The sequence below is a fragment of the Dromiciops gliroides genome, chromosome 3 (genome assembly GCF_019393635.1).
Source record: "Dromiciops gliroides isolate mDroGli1 chromosome 3, mDroGli1.pri, whole genome shotgun sequence".
NCBI lineage: Eukaryota > Metazoa > Chordata > Mammalia > Microbiotheria > Microbiotheriidae > Dromiciops > Dromiciops gliroides.
In genome coordinates this window covers 387,799,918-387,822,480 of record NC_057863.1, presented here as the reverse complement: position 1 = coordinate 387,822,480, position 22,563 = coordinate 387,799,918, and the positions used below count along the sequence as shown (strand labels likewise).

At 42.1% G+C, this 22,563-nt stretch overlaps 1 protein-coding gene across 3 annotated transcripts in view; it reads right to left on the bottom strand.

Moving 5' to 3' along the window:
• The window catches only part of STEAP3 (STEAP3 metalloreductase), a 73,023-nt gene that overhangs the window by 3,892 nt on the left and 46,568 nt on the right, over positions 1-22,563 (bottom strand). For all 3 annotated transcript variants that reach the window (XM_043991802.1, XM_043991803.1, XM_043991804.1), the window contains 3 exons: positions 17,020-17,519; positions 13,197-13,724; positions 8,018-8,182 (listed from right to left, as the gene is read on the bottom strand). In XM_043991802.1, the coding sequence (XP_043847737.1) occupies positions 8,018-8,182; positions 13,197-13,724; positions 17,020-17,519 (1,193 nt within the window). The remainder of the gene's footprint in view (positions 1-8,017; positions 8,183-13,196; positions 13,725-17,019; positions 17,520-22,563) is intronic.

Below are 22,563 nucleotides of genomic sequence, written 5' to 3'. Positions count from 1 at the left end.
ACAGGTCACAACCTCTCTTGATATTTGTACATTGGTGACAATAGCACCTACTTCACAGGGTTGTTGTGAGACTCAAAAGGGTTAACAGATGCAGTGCTTTGCAAACCTTAATGTGCAGTATAAATGTTGGATATAGCCATTAATACTAAATACATTTAAAAAACCCACTAGATCCTCATGAGCTTGGATACATAGGCATATTATACCCTAGGCCTAACCCAGTGTGCTTGCTTTGATCACCTTTGTTGGTTCCCCACCCTTTGATCTAAATTCTTGAGTTGAATACATCTCCAACCTGAAGTTAAATAGCTGTTCTGAGTTCCTTATTTGTAAAATGAAAAATTATTCTGGGATAGTATGGAAAAAAACTGCTGACCAGCTGCAATCAGGTGCTCTTGGTCCATATATCAGGCATCTCCTATGAGTTCTCAAGTGGAGATCTTACAGTGAAAAATGGCAGGAAACGTTAGTTTGTTACTAATTGTTCATGGAAAGGGCATGACTAGGAAGTAATAATGTAATGATATTCCATATTGGCCAAAGTAGCCTCTTGACTTTTAAATCCCAACATAAAGCCTTGGTGATTTGTTTCTCCAGATCTTTTTGGGGGGCTTTGTTTCCTTCCTTGTAGCAATGTAAAAACACTAAAATAGCCAAAGGAGACAGAGAAGAGGAGGTGTGCTGAAAGAAAATTAATAACACTATCACACTCAGGCTATTTTTATTAAGTTTGTTACCAAAAAAAGAAACAGCAGGGCGATCCAGCTGACACTCAATTACTCTTGTCCTTGGGACTAGAATTTGCTTAAAAACCCTGGACTTTGTGGTCATTATCTGTCATCACTGAAGCCGGATGGCTAAAGGGTGAAGGTCAGTGGAAGCTCCCTGAAATTTGGGGAGGTGGCCATAATAAAACCCTGAAACAGTTTCTGTATTTTGTCCTCCTGCTCATGGTTTGCTTAAATGATCTACTTAAAAGGCCAAATTGCCCTGGAAACTAAAGGATAAATGGAAGCACAGATCATCTCAATTTAATCCAATGTTTAAATATCTTAAAGCATACATTGTTGTCATGTAAATCAAACATTCAATAGCAATCTGGAATACTAGCCCAGGAAAATGGGGACTTTTTGCTACTGATGAACATCAGCCATCTTCATCTGCAAAGATTTTGCTTCCTTCAGAACACACCTCTGGTGCCACTCAAAGGAGGCCTTAACTGTTCTGTACAGTGTTCTGCTCCCCACCCCCCGCCCAAAGTCACTGTGTATTTACTCTGCGTGTGTGTGTATGTACAATACCTGTGTACATGTTTCCCGCTTTACAATGTAAGCTTCCCGACAGAAGAGACTGCATGGTTTTTGTGTTTATGCCCCCAGTGTCTACCTTAACACCTGGCATGTAGCAGGTCTCAAACAATGCTTATTGAATAGAAAATAAGATATTTAGATAGGTAGTATAGTGGAAAGAACAATGGTTTCAGAGACAGAATATTTGTATCTGCTACTTATATTAAACACATGACCCTTTTGAAAATTACTTTTCTGTGCCCCAAAGCTTCTTCCAAGAAATTAAAGAAACTGAGGATTATAAAATGGGAAGTTAAAGGGAACTTCTCAGAAGCCATCAAGTCTAACCCCCTTCATTTTGTAGATGAGGAAACAGGCACAGAGATGGTTAAATTTAAACTTAAGTAAGAGTCATGGGCAGCTAGGTGGTGCAGTGGATAGAGCGCTGAGCTCAGAGTCAGTTCAATTCTGGCCTCAGACACTGTAAGACCTTGGGCAAGTCTCTTTATTCTGTTTACCTCAGTTTCCTCATTTGTAAAATGAGCTGGAGAAGGACAAGTCACTCCAGTATCCTTTTTTCTTTCTTTCTTTCTTTTTTTTTTGGTAGGACAATGAGGGTTAAGTGACTTGCCCAGGGTCACTCAACTAGTAAGTGTCAAGTGTCTGAGGCCAGATTTGAACTCGGGTCCTCCTGAATCCAGGGCTGGTGCTTTATCCACTGCACCACCTGGCTGCCCTTCACTCCAGTATCTTTGCTAAGAAATCTCCAAATGGGGTCACAAAGAGTCAGACACAATTGAAATGCCTGAACAAAAAGAGTCACACAGCTAATAAGTTTTCAGGGGTGGGATTTGCAGTCAGGTCTGCTTGACTCGAGTTGTCAGGAATGCTTAATTTATGGGAAGTTATGAGGAAACTCCTTTGCAAACCTAAATGCTTTACACATAAGAGATTTGCTTTCTCTCCCTTTCTGGACATTGTATTGTGCTATATGGCACCACTGGATGGGCGGGTGAAATAAATGAAATTGAAACTCAAATCAACTTGGTTAGCAACAGTATGTGATTTTGGGGTACCCGGGGGCTTATTCATGGATCCTGTATCCAAGGTCAATATTCAGCAGAGGCAGGGTACTCATTCTTTGTTCTTAAAAATAAAAGGTAAACTTTTCTACTCACTCCTTGCAAAACTGTCTTTCTTCCCCTGCTAGTGCTCAGATTTGATTATCCTGCCTTTTCAATATGTAGAGGACAACCTGGCAGAACTTGGAAGCCTTGGCCGGTTTTTACTAACAATCAAATCCTCTGGCTTTCTTCAGCAGCACCAGTCCAGGATATGTAATCTACTCCTGCTTAGTGGAACACTTTCTGTTTGGGGAGGAACCTGCAGTCTATTTTAATTGTGGATAAATTATGTACCATGGGATACTGTGTTCTGAAACAGAAAAATCCTGGGGTCAGGTCCGAGAAAGAAGGATTAGTGGTAGATAAATAAAATTCCTTCCCACCCCCTGCCCCTTTCAATTCTTAAACTGGCAGATGTCACAGCACCGAGAGCCTCTGTAGAGATTCTAAGCTGGACGAGGTGAATTGTTTGCCTGCTGCATAGAAGTGTAGGCATTCTAGAAATCATTTAAAATGACTGAATTTGTTTTGTTCTAAAAAACAAAATTAAGAGTTATTAACTAGGCACTGCCTACTTTGATTCTATTAGAATACTATAACTTGGTTACTCTTGGGTTTCCATAGCACTCAGTAGGTACCCAACCAATATTTGTTGACCATGATGATGATGCTATTTGTGGTACAACTGCAGCTCTGCTATGACATAATATAGTAGATTTCATTCCTGGGAAAGTACATTTTGGGTGCCATCCAAAGAAAAAGAGGGCCCCTGCCAAAGGAATTTCATAGTCTAGCTGGGGAGACAGTGTGCTCTGATAGAAACGGAATAATACGATATTCTAAACATTAGTATTTAATGCTAGTGTAATAAGGTGCTACACAGGGTAATAGGAAGACCACTGGAAAAGTAAAGTTATCTGGATTTGAGTCCCGTTTTGATAACTATGTGATCTTGGGCAAGTTATCTAATTTCTGTGAACCAGTTTTCTCATCTGTGAAATATGGATAATAATGCTTGTACTACTTACTTCACAGGGTTATTGAGGAAAGTGTTTTTTGGGGTTTTTTTTGTGTACTGTAAAGTGATTTATGTTACATACAACTGGAGAATGGGACAGCATATATTTTTGGGTGGAGGGAGCTGGCAATGAGGATTAAGTGACTTGCCCAGGGTCACACAGCTATTAAGTCTCGAGTGTCTGAGGCCAGATTTGAACTCAGGTCCTCCTGAATCCATGGCTAGTGCTTTATCCACTGCACCACCTAGCTCCCCCCATATTAACTTATAATTTGGTTTGGATGGGTTTTACAGCAAGCTCTCTGTAGGTCCCTTTCCCCTTCTGGTTCTTTGTGAAGCAGTACTATGCATCCATCTACCATCTGCAACCATAACATTTTGCAATTATACTTGTTCTCAAAAAATGCCATTGCCCTTGGCTGCCACGTCTTTTCATTTAGCAAAGTTATCAAGCATTTGCTAGCTGAGCCAGTTTCTGAACTGCACAAGATTCCTACTCAGAAGCCTCATCATGGTGTAGTGGTGACCCTGAATTCTTGAAAGCTATGTAAGGGAAGCATAAATTCTGCCAGGTTTTTCCAGGCTGGAAAGGCTCTGAGTATGGTCCTGGTGAGAGACCACCTGGAATCCAAGGACCAGCCTAGATAAGTGCAGAGAGGCTTATCATCAAATGTTAACCCAATTGGTGATGAATTCTTTGGCCGTGACAACCCATAAAACAGAAAAGTACAAAATAGCATTTGATGCTATATAATCCCCATCTGCTTCTGCAGTGATGGTGGTGAAGTAGTAAGAAAGGGAGCAAAGGGTGATAACAATGACAGCTTTTAGATCGACTATAAATATTAATTTAACTATTGGTATTCTTAGTGCAAAAGCTTTGCCCAGTAACCAATAAGTCTGATCTGGATGAAAGTAAACCACTTGATATTATTACTAAAAATGATATCAAGAAAACAAAAGACAGTTATAGTTAAATGGAAGTAGAGTTTACAGATTTTTATGTAGAATTGAATACAAATTGATGGAATGGTTTAATCCTGTGCCCCTACATAATAAGAAATATTAATTTTAGGTCATCTTGCTATGCAGGTCTCATAATTATAAGTAAAAATACCATCACAAAGATAACTTGTAGCTTATAAGACAACTTTTGTCCCTTATAATGAAGAAGTAAAGAAATTCAATGATGAACTTGACAGGATCCTCTTGTAGGGCCCAAATTTAATATGTAGAGAGTTAATTGGGTGGCTTGCCGTAATATTGGAGTTCAGAAAATAATGAAGGACCTCTAGGTCCAATACTTCCTCCTCTCCGAACTGCCTTTTTATACATTCCTCCCAGGTCAATAAGAAAGAAATTTAACAGCCTCTTTTTTTTTTTTTTTTGCGCGGGGCAGTGGGGGTTAAGTGACTTGCCCAAGGTCACACAGCTAGTAAGTGTCAAGTGTCTGAAGCCGGATTTAAACTCAGGTACTCCTGAATCCAGGGCCAGTGCTCTATCCACTGTGCTATCTAGCTGCCCCAACAGCCTCTTTTCTACAAATGAATCAGGTTTTATTAATGGGAATAAAATAAACAGCAAAGGTGAAATTAATAAAGTCAAAGACAAGGGAATAGGGAAAGAGGAAAATGGATAATTTCCCTGGCTCTAACAATAACCTATACAATCCCCAAACTCGATTCCAGCTCAGCTCATTCATAGGCCTGGATTGTGTATTACTTCCTGTTGGGGTCCCTTTTTCTACCTTTTTCTCCTCCCCCAAAGGGGAGGCCCTTGAAGTAGTGTGGCTGAGATTGGTTCCCTGTTGATGACACAGTCCACAACCTCTGACACTCCTTTTTCAGGGTTGGCTAAATTTAGACTAAGGTCCCACAAGGTGGGCCAGGTGTGGCTCAAGATCTTATCACCTTAAGTGGGTACTTAGTAGTTATTCACACCCAATTCAAACACTACTAAGTCAATCAAGTTGGACCCCTGGGCATCTGCCAAATTCCATTATTTTACCACATTCCCTCCTTTGTTTCTTCTAGGAACAGGGAGTGTTTCCTTGATGAAACAGTAAAAAATAACAGAATATAATACCCTATGCTAACAAACAATATGTAAATAACAATATAGAAAAAGGAGAAAGAGGAAAGTGCATCAAACTCATTGTAAGAGCAACGTCTACCAAATTACATTATTTTACCACACTCTGAACCAAGTCTACATATACCCTGAAACTCTATTACTTCAGCAAGGCAAACTAATAAGCGCTTATTCATCCATTTCATTTAGATATACCCTCAATGTGTGTGTAGATCCTGCTCATAAAGATTATCAAACCATGCCTCCTATACTCTTGCCATCCTCCTCAGCCCTTTCTACCCCAGAAGCTGAACTCTGCCCCCAGTATTTGAGAGGTGAACCTGATCTTTCCTGATCTTACACAGGGTAGGACAATGGAAAAGATGTTGGAAAATATGATTTGAGATCAATAAGCAAAAGGGACAAAATTGGCCTTACAGACTACTCAGAAGCTTCACACTAGAAATTATGAATGACAACCAACATAAAAAATTTAAATTGGGCCTTTTATCAGTCAGAATCATGTCGCTAACATGAACATCATTCCTAAACAAGTTCTCTATGTACAAGTGGAACAGTGGCTTGTTAGAGCAAAGGTCAAGATCAATGCCAAATGAAAGCATCCAAGATTTAGAGACCAACAGGAAGAGACCTTGGAAGCCATCTTGTCCAACCCCTCATTTTACATACAAATGTGGAACCTGAAGTCCAGAGAGGCTGATAACTTGCCCAAGGTCACAATGGCAGTCAGTGGTAAGAGCTGAAATTTGAATCTAGGTCCTCTGTCTCCAAATCCAGTGCTCTCTCTAATGTTCCACAGGGAGAGTGAGAACTCTGTAATCACAACAGTTCCAGCCTGACTGATGTAAACAAGCTGTGGACTTTGAAAAGTGAGAAATGGATAAAAGTAATGACATAACTATCACTATTTAAAAAAATTTTTTTGTGGTTTTTTTTTTTTTGGCTGGGGCAATGAGGGTTAAGTGACTTGCCCAGGGCCACAGAGCTAGTAAGTTTCAAATGTCTGAGGCTGGATTTGAACTCAGGTCTTCCTGAATCCAGGGCAGGTCCTTTATCCACTGAACCACCTAGCTGCCCCTATCACTGTTTTTTTTTTAAAAACCCTTGTAACATAGTTGCCATAGCAATGACCAAAAGAGCTTTGCCCAACATAAAAGGGACAGTCTATGCAAGGTTCTAATCATGCAGTGTCTATACTAAGACAATACTGAAATAATGTTCTAATGATGAAACACAATGTTTCAAAGGAATTTGGGAAGAGAGGGTTCAGTATGGGCTGAACAGGAGGGAAACTCATGGAGGAAGGTGGGGGAGGGTCTTGAATTGTACCTTGAAGGGTGGGTAAAGTGATAGATAAGTTGTGAGCATATTAATTGGGGTAGGTAGTCAAAGGATCTCATTGCAAGGTGATTTTTCCCATAAAGTACAGCCTGGTTTCATGGGCCTTGTTGGAACAGTAATAGTGATATTTCATCACGCTCCTGGACCCTACTGATATTGAGTGGCTATGACTCCAAAGAATTTTGGGTGAAACACAATTACTTCCACGATGGCTACACAAGAGTGTTACGCATTATATTCTATCAGTATGGAATACTGTCATTCAGAATGCTGTCTTTTTCACAAATTGTTTCATGTTTACATTTGTCTTGTCTCCCTAACTGGCTTTTGGTTCCCATCTATGATTTGACCATGATGTTTCATGGCCCAGTCATTCCTTGCCTTTGAGAAACTCACAACATTTTGTAGAAGTGTAGTTGACCACAGCCCTTACAGCAGAAACAATCAATACTACTCCAAATCATGTCACATTATCACAATGTAGTACATAAGTTCCCATTTATCAAGTTTTACTGGAGAGTAGATATGTTCTTCTTAATCACATATTCTAATTAGTAAGAGTAGGGATTTTAGCCTGGAGTCTCTAAGTTTGTTTTTAGAAATATACATATTTTGATAATTATCTTAATAGAATTGCTTTCCTTTCTAATCCTGTGTATTTTATTTTGCGCATTTAAAAATATGATTCTTAGAAAGACTCCATAGTTTTTGCCAGGTTGCCAAAGAGGTCTATAACACAGAAATGGTAAATAAGTTAGAGGGACATAATACATGGGTCAACCATTGTACTGTGGCAATCGCTTTACAAATATTATCTCATCTGATTCTCACAAGAACCCTAGGAGGTAGGTGATATCATCATCTCCATTTTACCTTTAAGGAAACTGAGACTGAGAAAGGTTAAGTAACTTGCCCAGGGTCACAGAGCAAGTAAGTATCTGAGGCCATATTTGAACTCAGGTTTACCTGACTCCAGGCCCAGGGTTCTATCCACTCGGACACTTAGTTGCCACTTGCTAGCCCATCCTTACAGACTAGGAAAACTGACTCATATTACAAGAACAGGAACAGATGTGCTTATGACAATCAGAGGCAAGAGCTTAGACTACAGAATCTAGGTCTACACTTTCTAAGAAAGATTGGGTTTCCTTTACCTGAACGAAACTGAACTCCCTCCAGTTGAGAGAGTTTGAGATAGAAGGCAGTGAGGTGATGGCCAGCAATGATAGAATGCCTAGGGCCAGGATTCCCAGGGAGACATAAATCTCCAGTCTCCAGACTTCTTCCTCATTCCATATATTGCTCTTGTTTGCCAAGACCTGTCACAGACAAAAACAAAATCAAGAAATGTACTGTTATCAACAGCTGAGGGCAGATAGTGTGATTGGCATTCAGTCTGTCCACTCAGGACCTAGAAGTGGGCTTCAAAGGCTGTCAAGGTCAGGGGTGGGGTGGGAGGAAGGCACAGGTGTAGATAAGGAAGATAAGGAAGTCTACTTAAGTTAACTACTAAGAAAGGACATGAATTCCTCTTCCTTGGACATCTTTCCAAATAGGATTAATTGGAGTGCAGACAGAATTTGAGTTGTCCTTTTGAATTTACTAGAATATAAGGATAGAAGTAATTAGATACTGTGACCTCTGGGAAACCACTGATAGCTATGTGATTTTAAAAAACAGATTCAATGTTTTGCAAATCCTTTCAGCGTAACAGTTCTCACACATTCTTTGTTGTCCTGAAAGACCAGTATGGCTGTCAGCTTGACTGAGTTGAACCAGATGACCTCTTAGGTCCCTTGTGATTCCAAATAAATAATATGGACTATTGACAAGGGGGAAGGGAGAGAATACTCCTCCCAACCACGGCTCTGGGATGGCCATGAGTGACAGATAGTGCCCAGTGTTGCCATGCAAAGGATAGTACACTTGTGCCAGGGGTGTATGTCAGTTCTTTCACATATGCATATGTAGATAATCATTCCCATTAGTTATAATTTCCTTCAAACATATAAAAGTTTACAGAGTTGTTAGGAGTTCTAGATTCTGGTTCCAATTCCGCCACTAATTAGCTGTGTGACCTTGGAAAAGATATTTTTCACTCTGTGGGTTTCAGTTTCCTTATTTGCTGAGATTTGGTGAATGATCTCCAATATCCTCTCCAGCCCTAAATCCTAATTGTATACATTATTATTGTTAAACATCAACATCAGCCAGAAAGGTGTAGCTAATGCTGCCCCTCACAAAGAACAAGCACATGTGGGGTGCGTCATCCACACTCAACAGGCTAACACCTACTGGAGTTTGATGATGCTAATTAAATCTGTTTTGCTTCTTTGTAGGTCTAAAAGGCAGTCATATCTGGGTAATGTTCAAACTACCCAGCTGATGTTGAAAGCTAGAGCTTTGACTAAGGTATACATACATTCACACGTGCAATTTCCCTTTTTTTCCTCTGTTGATATTTTCCCTTTAAAAGGAAGGATTGAGCTGGGCAGAAGGAGAAGATGCATATGAGACCCTGGGTCCCAGTCAACTAGTCACCTTCATTAATCTTTGAGCTTTTGGCTGTCTCCTTCCCTTCTCCCTCAATTTTAGTAAAGAAGATTGTTACATCCAGAAGTAAACAGTAATTGAACAGCAAAGTTAATTAGAATCTAGTACTTCTAGCACATCTCCATTTCTTCAGAAATGTTTAGAACAAAATATTATTTTGGGTAATATATATACATCTGGTGGGAAGATACAATTTGCAAGGGAGTGAAAGATAAAATGTTTCCTTTTGACCTCTTTTCCTGGTTTGAGACTTTAACTGACTTAGATGCATTAAAAGGCTCAGTATCCAGAAAAAGAACTGACACACACATGTATATGTATATATGTACATCTATGTGTATATATACATCTTTGTGTACATGTGTATACACACATCTTTGTGTGTAGTGGTAGCCATCTGGGGGGGCAGTGCAGGGGAGAGGAGGAGGTGGGGATGGTTACATGAAAACACTGGGGTATATTTGAAAGGAATAGCAAATAGTACATAATGGATCTATAGTTTCGAGTGCAATCTTCTTTTTTTTCCTATTCCATGCTGTTATGGAAATGCTAGTTTTATTCCTTAAGCTCAGAATAAAAAATAATTTTTTTTAAAAGGCTCAATGTGTTCCTCTAGTACATGGATATTTTTTTCATGGGGTGAGAAGTACACTATGGCATGCATCAGCAGCCTAAAGAGGGTAGGTGTGAAACAAGTTAGGATGGGGAACAGCATCTGGGCAAGGTGTTCTTAACCTGGCATCCACAAATTTGGTGGTGGTAGTTTTAAAATATGTTGATATCTATATTTGAATTTGTTTTTTTTAATCCTATGCATAATTTTATGCATTTAAAAACATCATTCTGAGAAAGGACCCAACAGTTTTTTGTTTTTGTTTTTACGGGGCAATGGGGGTTAAGTGTCTTGCCCAGGGTCACACAGCTAGTAAGTGTCAAGTGTCTGAGGCTGGAGATTTGAACTCAGGTACTCCTGACTCCAGGATTGGTGCTTTATCCACTGTGCCACCTAGCCGCACCCCCAAGTTTTAATAGAAAGCCAAAGAGGCCATGACACAAAAATTTAGGTTAAGCATCCTTGGGGAAGAGGAGTAAAATCAGTAAATGCCAACTCCCTCTCTTTTCTCTCTTCGCCAGCACCATAGCATTGTCACCTTTGTCTGTCAAAGCTAAAACCAAGTATGTTTTCTTTAGAAAAGTGTCTGCTGGCAAAATGGTTCCTACTTCAAAGCACTGAAAAAGAAAAAAGTATATCTACTGGAGAAGAGGCATTGTATGGGGGAAAGCATCCTTGATTTTGTTCTCAAAATGTATTTGCATTAGGAAATAGGTAAGCAAATGAGATGCAGAGATTTTCTGTACACCTAGGGTTTGGTTTCAGAATTTCTATCAATTCTGTGGATTCAGAGTGGGTGTAATGGGTCCACTCTCACTGGCTGACTGGTCTCAGGCATGCAGAGCAGGTAAGGAGAGGCAAGCAAAAGCAAACCATAGTGGGTCTGGAAGGGAACAGCTACTAGGTTTAGTATGGGCTATGGTACGTACCTTCTGCACTCCCTCAATACCTTACTGGACTTATAATACCCCAAGGACTAGCAACCATGACCAAGATCATCCCTACAGGTAACTCCTACACTGTGAGCTCTCCAATCCGCCCCCCTCAACCCAACGCCTCTATTTAAGTGAAATTTGAGAGGCAAGGCCCTCTGTGGGCATCCAGGTGAAGACCAGTCATTAGGGCTGAACTGAGCTTCCCTGCAATCTAGGTGCAAGGAAGGCAAAGTCAAAACTTCTGTTTAGGGTGACTGTACTTGGGGAGCTGGGGGGTGTTTTGGCAGGCAGTGTTGTGGGCTAATGACTAGCCTTCACAGGATCTACTCTTTTCAGATAGAAGATGTGGGGTTGAATATTGCATTGGATATTGAAAAAATAATAAATAGTATCTCATACATGTATAGCATGGCTCACATACAGTTGTTGTATGAGGATCAGCTGAAGGAACTGGAGAAGTTTAGCTAGAGAGGAGACACGATAGCCTTCCCCAGGTATTTGTAGAGCTGTTGTCATAGGAAGAGGGATTGGAGTTGTTCTGTTTGGCTTGCCATATGATCTTGAGCAAGTCATTTCATTTTCTATAGGCTTTTTCTTATTTGTAAAAGGCAGGGCTTCTTAAACTTTTTCCATTCGCAACCCCTTCTTGCCAGAGAAATGTCTATGTGACCCCAGGTATATAGGTATATAAAACAGGTATACATAACCTCTTACTGTTGCCAAATTTTTTGCAACCCCCACATTCGGTTATATGACTCCCACACTCAATTACATGACCCATATCGGGTCACAACCCACAGTTTAAGAAGCTTTGGACTAGATGACTTCTAAGGTTCCTTCTAGCTTGAAATTTGGGATTCTGACCACCTGACAAATATATTACATTAGGGATTTCTTTCAGATATGAGTTTAATTAGATGTTGTTGGGGTCCTTTCCAACTCCAAAGTCTGGGATTCTGTTAGGGTTGATACTCTAAAAATAATTTTTACATATATTATCTCATTCAATCTTTAAAACAATTCTGCCAAGTAAGTAGGGAAAATATCACCATTCCTCCCTTCCCCCTTAATAGATCATGCCACCTATACTAGAATTCAGACCCCCTGACATCCAGTGCAGAGGTCTTATTTAATATACTGCCTATTTGGGTGGGTGGGTGGGGCGGGGTATGAAACTAGGATCTCATTGGTTTAGTAATCTCCCAATCTGCAGACTCCTTCCACTAGTGCAGTTTACTCTCAGGGAGTTGCCTGAGGCACTGAGGAATTTGCCATGACTTTGCCATGGTCATACAGCCAATATATGTCAGATAGGATGTGAACCCCAGTCTTTCTGACTCCTAAATTGTCCCTATATCCATAAGTCCATGCTGCTCATATCCTATAGAAGGATACCCCTGGGGGCAGCTAGGTGGCGCAGTGGATAAAGCACCGGCCCTGGATTCAAGAAGACCTGAGTTCAAATTTGAACTCAGACCTTTGACACTTACTAGCTGTGTGACCCTAAAGTGTTTTTGGGAGGGGTTTGCTCAGTTAGTGTATAAGGTGACCAAATCCTTGCAGGGGAATTTTGGGGAATGAGAGAAGTAGCATCGAATGCATAAGCTTACCTGGAGCCACGGCTGTACAAAGCAGTATTGGGCCATTTAAGAAACTGAGAGCCCTGCTGTGCCACTGAATGTGTATAACAAATGATGACGTTGATGCCACGATTTAATGCCTAGAATGTTGGGGCTGGAAGAATCCTTAGCAATAAATCTAATCCACTCCCTACTTTTTTTACTTTTTTTTTTTTTAGTGAGTCAATTGGGGTTAAGTGACTTGCCCAGGGTCACACAGCTAGTAAGTGTTAAGTGTCTGAGGCCGGATTTGAACTCAGGTACTCCTGACTCCAGGGCCGGTGCTCTATCCACAACTCCCCACTTTTTATAGACAAGGAAACCCAAGTCCAGAAGAGAGAAATGACTTGTCTGAGGTCAAACAGCTAGTTATGGACTGAACTGGAGCTAGAATACAATTCTCCTGATTCCACAGTTAGTGTTTTGTTTATCCCCGCCGCTCTGCCCTACAACTTCAAGAGGTCTGGCCCAGAAACAAACATGCCAGGACTTAAAAAACCAAGGAGGTTTTTAGACCCAGATACTGATCTGCCCCACTCCCAGGGATATCATAAGGCATTCTGAGTCTCCTGGGACTTAAGGAGCCCATCGGGGTTCAGTGGATAGAGAATACCTGCTTGACAGCATCATTGATAATCTGGTAGCGATGAGAACGGCGCAGGGGCAGGCAGAAGCTGTAGACGGCATGCAAAGAGGCACAGAAGAAACTGATGAGGCCAATCTGTTTGCGGTGCTGGAGCCAGTGGTCGAGCCAGTCAGGAAATGGACGGTACTTGGTGCCCCGGTGGAGCTGCAAGATAGCGGCCAGAACACCGGGTAGGTAGACCAGGGACAACATGACATAAGCCACACAGGGCAATGTGGTATTGACCACGGAGACGGGAAGTTTATAGAAGCGATTCTTGTGCTCTCGGATATAGGGGTGTAACACATCTCGGATGAAGTTATATGTGTAGAAGCAGATGAAGAGACCCAGGGCCAAGGTGGCTGGAATCTTCCACTCGGGGAGGAGCCGCAGGGGGATGGCCTCAATCTCTCTGGCAGACACCAGCGACCCCATGTCTACTGGGCTGAAGCCCATGGCTTGGGCTATCTCTGAGATCTTACGTTTGGCTTCCAGCTGATCTCCGGAGATGAGCACCTAAAGGGAAATGAATACCAGGAGTCAAGCTCATTAAAGGGTCATCGGATCACAGACGTCACTTAGAACAATCTGGTCCAGCAGGCTAGCCCCACTCCATGCCCATCCCCGCTTCGTTCTAGCTTGGGCAGGGGTGTGGTTCTACCCCGAGAACCTCGGTGATAATCACTCACACTGGAACAAAACCTCATCCTTTTCAAAGGGCATTGACACCCATTAATCACCTCAGATCTTCCGACCCCCGTTTTATAGATAGAGAGGTTAAAGCCACAGTGCTCTCTCCTGTACACTCCTGGCCTCTACCTCCCCAAAGACTGACAGCTAGGATCTTCTTCACTTGCCAGCATGCTTCAGCTGTCTTCTCCCTCCACATCTACGGGCGTCCTCCCACTGGTGAATTCCACCACCATTCTGAGGAAGGACCCAGACCCAGACCCAGCCATGCCTAATTCTCTAGACTTCTCCAACATCCCCCTGGGGAGGTACCTTCTCCCCATCCCCCTTCCTTTTCTTTTCTTTTTTTTTTTTTTGCAGGACAATGAGGGTTAAGTGACTTGCCCAGGGTCACACAGCTAGTTAAGTGTCAAGTGTCTGAGGCTGGATTTGAACTCAGGTCCTCCTGAATCCAAGGCCAGTGCTTTATCCACTGCGCCACCTAGCTGCCCCCAAAATTATTGTACTTTTTTTTTTGGTGAGGCTATTGGGGTTAAGTGACTTGCCCAGGGTCACACAGCTAGTAAGTGTCAATTGTCTGAGGCTGGATTTGAACTCAGGTCCTCCTGACTCCAGGGCTGGTGCTTTATCCACTGTACCACCTAGCTGCCCCCCTTCCTTTTCAGTTCCCTTTTATGTTTTGTCTTCTCCCATTAGAATGTAAGTTTCCTGAGGTGGAAGACTGTCGTTTTTTTTCTCATATCCCCAGTGCTTTAGCATAGTGCCTAGAACATACTAGGTACTTTATAAATGCTTGTTGACTTGAATTGACTTTAGAAGATTCTATCTCTAATCACTAGAAATTAAACTAGGGAGTCAGAAACTCAGAATACTTGCTATATATTGTTAAGTCATTTTTCAGTTGTGTTTGACTATTCCTGACCCCTTTTGGGATTTTCTTGGCTAAGATATTGGAGTAGTTTGCCATTTCCTTCTCCAGCTCATTTTACAGATGAGAAAACTGAGGTGAACAGGGTTAAATGACTTGCCCAGGGTCACAAAGGATCGGAGGCCAGATTTTAACTCAGGAGGAAGTGGGCCTGGCATTCTATCCACTAAGCCACTCAGCTGCCCCATCTAGCCTTCTGTATAGACATTAGCAATTTGGGCAAGTTTTCAATAGTGTTCCATTACTTCACACACACAACACCTTCCCAAATGGTTTTTCCGGGGCTAAGGGTTTCATGGAAGACTGCTGTGTCTTCTACTCCCCCTCTTTCCCTGCCCCAGGTGCTTGGCAACAATGCTTCTGGAGTCCATTATTTAGAGAAAATGTCTGGAAACTTTTGCTCAGGACTTGGACCCTATACTTTCAGTTTCTTTTCTGAATTATGTACAGTGCCAGGAAGATCACTTTTATTGGCTTCCTGCTGCCCACCAAATCAAGTTCAAAGTCTGCCTTACTTTTAAAAAACAAGGCATAAAATAATACCAATGCTTCCAGCAGGGCATCCTACCTAAAAAGCTTGAACCCTCATTACTCTCCTACATGAAGGCTTCCTTTGAGTTATATTGGGCTTACTTTCCACCAAGCACACCATGAGCAGTCTACCTTCCAGCCTCAGTTCCAATCAGCCTTGGTCCTCACGGTGGCTCATCAGTACCCTCTGCCTCTCTGATTGGAGGGCAGATCTATGAGCCTCCAGCTCCTACCTAAGGGGGAGACTCAAGATACATATCACATTTCCCACCTGGCTGCACTACTTTGGGACTTCTCTAACTCCTCCACCATGTCCCATCATAGAACAACTTCCCCCACTCTCCTGCCTCCATTTTAGCTTCCTTTTGTGTGTGTGAAGACTGTAAATTTATCAAGGACAGGGACTGTCTTTCTTTTTTTTGTATTTGTATTCAAGGCACATAGTAAATACTTAATAAGTGGTTTTTTGTTTTTTTTTTGGTTTTTGGCAGGGCAATGGGGATTAAGTGACTTGCCTAAGGTCACACAGCTAGTAACTGTCAAGTGTCTGAGGCCGGATTTGAACTCAGGTACTCCTGAATCCAGGGCCAGTGCTTATCCACTGCGCCACCTAGCCGCCCCCAAGTGTTTCTTTTAATAAACATTTTTATTTAAAGTTTTGAGTTCCAAATTCTATCCCTTCTTCCTTCCTTCCCCTTGCACCCTCCCTGAGGCAGTAAGCAATTAGATACAGGTTATCCATGTGCAATTATGTAAAAATTACCATATTAGTCTTAAGAAATGTTTCTTGATTATTGTTCCAGTGTTGTCCCTACTTGGATTGCTATCCCTTCTCCCTTCTACCTATCCAAATCTTAGGGGCAGCTAGATGGCACAGTGGATAGAGCACTGGCCCTGAAGTTGGGAAGACCTGAGTTCAAATGTCACCTCAGACACTTACTAGCTGTGTGACCCTGGGCAAGTCACTTAACCCCAATTGCCTTAAACATCCAGGGCCATCTCCAGTCATCCTGATAAATATCTTACCACTGGACCCAGATGGCTCTGGAGGAGAGAATGAGGTTGGTGACCTTGTGCAGCCCTCCCTCACTTAAATCCAATTCAGTGCAAGTCATGACATCATCATGCTCCTCTTCAGGAAGGAAGGACAAACAACAACATACAAATCTTACTCTACCCAAAATAAACTTCACTTTGTCTAGCTACTTCAAATCCTACTGTACTTTTTCTTTCTTCTGTGTTCCTAGCCTTTCTCAATTAGGAATTTATTATATATTGTCACATTAGCCTCTAATTGTCAATCTTATTTTATAAGTACAGTCTGACCTCCCTGAAGGCAAAGCCCGTATCTGCTCTTTCTATATCCCTTATAGCAGGACATAGGACTGTGTACATATTAAGCACCATATGAATACTTGTACTAATGACTGATATAAATTCCTGTGCTTGTATGTGGGTCTCTATCTTCTTTCTGAACCAGACTGCTGTTTTGCATGAAACTACTCTCCACTCTAGCCTGAAGTCCAAATACCATTAAATACTTCTAACCTTTAATTTCTACCTCTTAGTTTAGTGACCATTCTGTGTTAGGATCTGAGAGGTCTTTCTCTCTCTCTTCCTCCAGAAGCCATTCATTCCACTCTCTTCCTCCCACAAACCTACCTGTTTGTTCCCATCTCTTGGGCCTGACTGCAGGGTCCAGGCAGAGATGACATTGAAGGCCTTGACAACCGTGCAGGTAGGGAAGAGGGAGGCAAGGTGCTCGGCGTTGGACTCCCGATGCTGCAGGTGCTCCTGCTCGGTGCTATTGCTCACATCCACAAGGATCTTGCCCACTAGCAGGTCACTCAAGCTACAGAGAGTAGAGTAGTGCTCCCGGAACATGGCCACAAAGATTATTTCAGGTGTGCTCACAGCCTCTGCTTGGAAGGTGACTTGGGCTGCAGCAGGAAACAATGCTGCTGTTCTTTTTGGGTTGCGGCTGCCAACCATGACCCCGAAGCCTGAGCCCACCAGGCGGGTGGCCAAAGAACGGGCAAAGTCCCCACTGCCCAGGATGCCCACAGTCTGGGTCTGGCTGGGAATCTCTGTGAGGTTGGGGTTGCTCTCCAAGAGCTGATGGGAAATGAGAGGCTTGTCCATGTCTCCAGACATCCTTGCAGCTGAAATGAAAAATAAGCCACTTTAGCCAACTCTCCCTCCTTAACACTCCGTCATCTGTTTCAAGCCTTCACCACAAATTCATGAAGGGGAGAGAGAAAGGAGTTAAGGATTTATTTGGGAAATTCCTGAATTTTATACCTCTAACTTAACAGATTTGGTTTTTTTGTGTGTGTGTGTGTGCGAGTGTGCACGTGTGTTTTAGGGCGGATGCTGCTGAATGAAGTCTGATCCTGTTGAGAGAATAAACTGTGGAAATATTTACCCCCAAAGAACATGATGCCTCATGATAATAATTGGGGTCAAGAAAGTTTTAGATCATCATGAATGATAGGCTTTTGATGATTAGGAAACAAGAGATTTTTGAGGTCAAGGCCATACCCAAGAAAAATTAAGTCGATGAAATTGATCTATGATACCCACCCATCTTCTCTCTCAGCACTTCACTATAAGGTTATCTGGTGTCCCCAGACATTCACCCATAAAATGTTTGTTGAAAATATCTCACCATATGACACCATCAGGGGATAACAACTTCAAGAAGAGATTCCTGATAATAACAAAGTGTCTTAGCAAGTTAGGGGCAGTGTTGGAATTAGAACTCAGATCTGAGGGTTCCTAAGTTAGTCTTTCTTTACTCTATCATGTTTGTTTATGCCTCCTTCACTCACACACACACACACACACACACACCCCTAAATATGCCTCACCGGCTCTCTTTCCTTTTCTCCAGGTCAATGCCACATACATTCACAGGATATTAAAGCTGGAATGGGACCTTAGAGATCATCCAGACTGACCTCGTTATTTTATAAGACAGAATCTGAGTCCTAGAGTAAAGCAACTTTTCCAAGATTCCATCAGTGGCAAAGCCAGAGCTAGAACCCAGGTTTAGTGTCCCCTTCTCATTAAACCATGACTCTCTACCTTCCTGGATAAAACCTGTCAGAGAAGTTTGGGTAAAAGGACCACCTAAAGATATCATTGCATTAGCCCATGGCCCCAGGGCTTAAGAGAAATGTAATGGATGCAATTCAGCCTCTACCCTTCCATTTAGACTGTCTTGAGATGGCATAGCTATGTTTGGGTGGGTGGGCGGAGGGGCACTTAGACCCTCTCCTAACAGCAGGTACAAAGCTGCTCTTTTTCTGGAGGGTCAGAGTAGACAGCTTTCTACATGGTGTGATTATAGGCTCTGAGGAGGAGCTGCCCCTAAATGTCTCTGACACCATTCTGGCAAGCACTATTAGAATCGTACTGCTTTCCTGTGTTCTGTCTTCCATTAAAAAGAACAAATCACTGAGAGAAGTAAAACAGTGACTCCAATGGACTCGTCCTTCATGTTACAGGGATTACACTATCAAGAGCTTTTAACCTTACTATCAGAGGGTTATTAGAGCCCTGTAAACTTGATTTGGGAGCTTGTTTTGTTTTAGATTTTTAGTATTTCGATGACTGCATTTTTAGGATAATTTGTTTTCTTTGTAAACCTATGTATTTTATTATTCTGGGAAAGGGTCCATAGGTTTCTCCAGATTGCCAAAGGGTGTGTGCTTGCTCGCGCTCATGCTCGCTCTCTCTCTCTCTCTTTCTCTCTCACACACACACAGATGCACACACACATACACATGCATGATCAGAACCCAGTAGAAAGAGCCCCAAATTTACAGTCAGAGGTCTGAATTGAATCCCCACTCTGCCGCTTACTCTGTGTGATCTCGGGCTTGACTTCTTGACCACTTCACCACTGTAGGCCTCACTTTTCTCATCTGAAAAATGAGAGCTTTGGATTCTGAGGTCCCATCAGCTCTAAACTGATGACTCTTTGGTTCCTTCTCTGTCTTACTTTCACGCTTTTATGTCTTTAAATCTCAAGGAAAAGATCCTGAGGGTGGGTTTTTATTAAGGGAGTGAGAAGGGAATTGTGGACCTGACTGGTAGCAGGAAGGAGGCACCAGTGAATAGGTGAAAAGGGAGAAAAAGGAGAAGAGAGGAGTGCAGGCAAACTGTTATGATGGAGAGAACACTGGACATGTGTGCTGAAGCCTGGGGTTCACATCCTGCCTTTGCTGCTTGCTAATAACTGTGTGGGATTTTTTGAAGTGCTAATTACCTCTCCAAAGCTCCAGTTTCCTCATTTGTAGAAACTGGAACAATAATACCTGTCTACTTCATAGACTATTGTTGGGGAGAAGGTGCTTTGTTAGAAACATAGCAACCCCACGAGACAGATATTCCAAGTATTATCCCCATTTTATTGGTGAGAAAACTTGAGCCTAGAAAGGCAGTAAGGTGGTATGGTAGATAGAGTGGATAGAGTGCCAGGCCCTGAGTCAGGAAGACTCATCTTCCTGAGTTCAAATCTGGCCTCAGACACTTCCTAGCTGTGTGATCCTGGGCAAGTCACTTAGCCCTATTTGCCTCAGTTTCCTCATCAGTCTAATGAGATAGAGAAGGAAATGGCAAAACACTTCAGTATCTTTGCCAAGAAAACCCCAAAAGGGGTCACGGAGGGTCTGACACAACTAAAAAACAACTTAACACCAGAATAGTTATGCCTCACCCAATGCTATCTGGCTTTTTTTCCTAGGGAAGGATTTTTTTTTTTTACGAGCTTTCTTCTTTTTTTTTTCCTTTTCTTTCTTTTATTTTTCTACGAGCTTTCTTCTTACAATTTTCTTTTTAAATGATGAACTTAACTAATCAACCAAAGCATGAACATCTCAATATACCAAGAATTTTTAAAAAAGGATCCTATATGAAATGAAGAACTTCTGCTGTATAGTTTGTTTTCAATAAATGTATATTATATATGACAGTAGTAACACACTTGCTCTATTTATGTCTCCTTGTGAACTTTTTTGCTGTGTATTTTTAATGTTTTATTGATGTGCTTTTCTTTCCTTTTATAATTCACCTCGGTCATTATCCACTAACTCACCCTACTCCCTGCTGTCAAATGGAAATCCTCCCTTTAACAAGTAAATACAGTCAAGAAGAAAGAATCAAGGAATCTAAGATCCTATGAACATATTGGCCTGGTCTGAAAAAATGTCTGGCTCCTTCTGCACCTCTGGCTCAGCAAGTTAAGTCGTCAAGAATCATACAAATAGGAGCAAGGGAAAAAAAAAAAAAAGACAGTCTCTGCCCTTAAGAAGCTTCTATTCTAATGGGGGTGACAATACATAAAAAGGAGCTGTAAGAAGGGAGTATGCAGGAGAAGAATATCTGAAGAGCCAGGGATGAAAGAGTGAACATAGGGCAGCTAGGTGGCACAGTGGATAAATCACTCGCCCTGGATTCAGGAGGACCTGAGTTCAAATCCGGCCTCAGACACTTGACACATACTAGCTGTGTGACCCTGGGCAAGTCACTTAATTGCCCTGCAAAAAAAAAAAAAGGGGGCGAATATGGCTGGTCTGGGGACCCTTCCTGGGGACCTCTGGGATGGAAGCATCTTTGAGGATGAGGAGACTACTGGAGATGAGTGGAGAAGGAGGTCTGGAGAGTCAGGAGTGGGCCCCACCTGGAGAGCAATGAAGGAGTGAAGATCACCTCCCTGCCTAAAGCTGTGAAATCAGTCTGTGCCTCTTCCTCTCAAGCAGAATGAGAGATAGGGCCAGTCAGGGAGGACCGTCCTGCCTCTGGGTTCTCTTTCTGCAAAAAGCTGTCCTCCCAAGGTAGGGACTAGCTGCTGGCAAGACATGGAGGTTATCCACGTTTGTCTTCTGTTCCTCCTTTACCTCCTTTTCCTTCACACCTTCCCCTTCACTTTCCCCCCAACTCTTATACTGCCACCCTCTCTCTGACAAAGATATTGTTGTTGCTTGGTCATGTCCAACTCTTCGTGACCCGATTTGGGTTTTCTTGGCAAAAATTCTGGAATGGTTTGCCACTTCCTTCTTCAGCTCATTTTACAGATGAGGAAACTGTCAAGGATAATAATTTAATTAATTTATTTACACTTGAATGTGAATGACTGGACAAGTTCCACCAGGGCATTTGCATTTTATGGGAGGAATGTGAAGGCAATCCTTCTCAGAGACTATAGTTACTAGTGGTAGAATGTGCCAGTTACTTACTTGCCCTGGAGCAGGTCAGTGGGGACATATTTTTGTCATATGTTGGGAGTTTTCTGGTTCTCCTAAAAACCACCAGGTAGGCAGCCATCTTCTGTGCTGTTTAGGGTCAGCCCTGCCCCATGTCTGGAGACACAAGTATGCAGGCCAGGGAGCAGCTCAGAAGGCAGATTTTTTTTTTATATGGCTCAAAAGAAAAGTTTAGGCAAATATCTAGGTGGCAGTTCTGGGATATGGATTAAAGAGAACTGAAGGATGTCCAAGTGATAGCTCTGATCTTTAAGATAAAATGTATGGAGCTTAACTCCCATCCCTTCCCACAAACCTTCCCATAACGTTTCATCACAGAAGATCAGGTTGAAGGTCCTGTCAGGGTGACTCAACCAGAGGGACATCACTGATGTCCCTGGAGCCCTGGCCTAAAGTAGTCTTATTTCTCTTGATGGTGGCTTCCCTTTTCTACAGTTTTCACCAATAGAAGGTAGCAGGATCACCACAGGCAGAACAACATAGCATCTTACAGATGGAGGGGTTCTTGGAGAGTTAGTCCAGTCCCCTCACTTTACAGATGAAGAAGCTGAGGTTGAGAGAGGTCAAATGACTTGCAATACAGGCAGCAAGTAGAAGAAAAGGGATTTGAACCTAGGTCTTCTGGCTCTAATCCAGATCTAGGTTCTTTTCCCATTCAATCACAAACATTTGTTAAGAACATATTATGTACAAGGTATTGTGCATAAATTTATTTCGTATATAGGGCACTGTTAGGAAGACAAAGAATAATACATGCCCTTTCCCTTATGGGGAACTGAAAGGCCCATTGAAGAATAAAAGCAGTAGAGCGTGATACAATGCCACATGAAAGTAATAAACCAGATTCCACACCGATTCTAAGGAGAGATACTCTAAATTAGGGGAATTAGGAGAAGGCTTTAAGAAGGAGTCAGTATTTCAGGTAGATCCTGAAAGA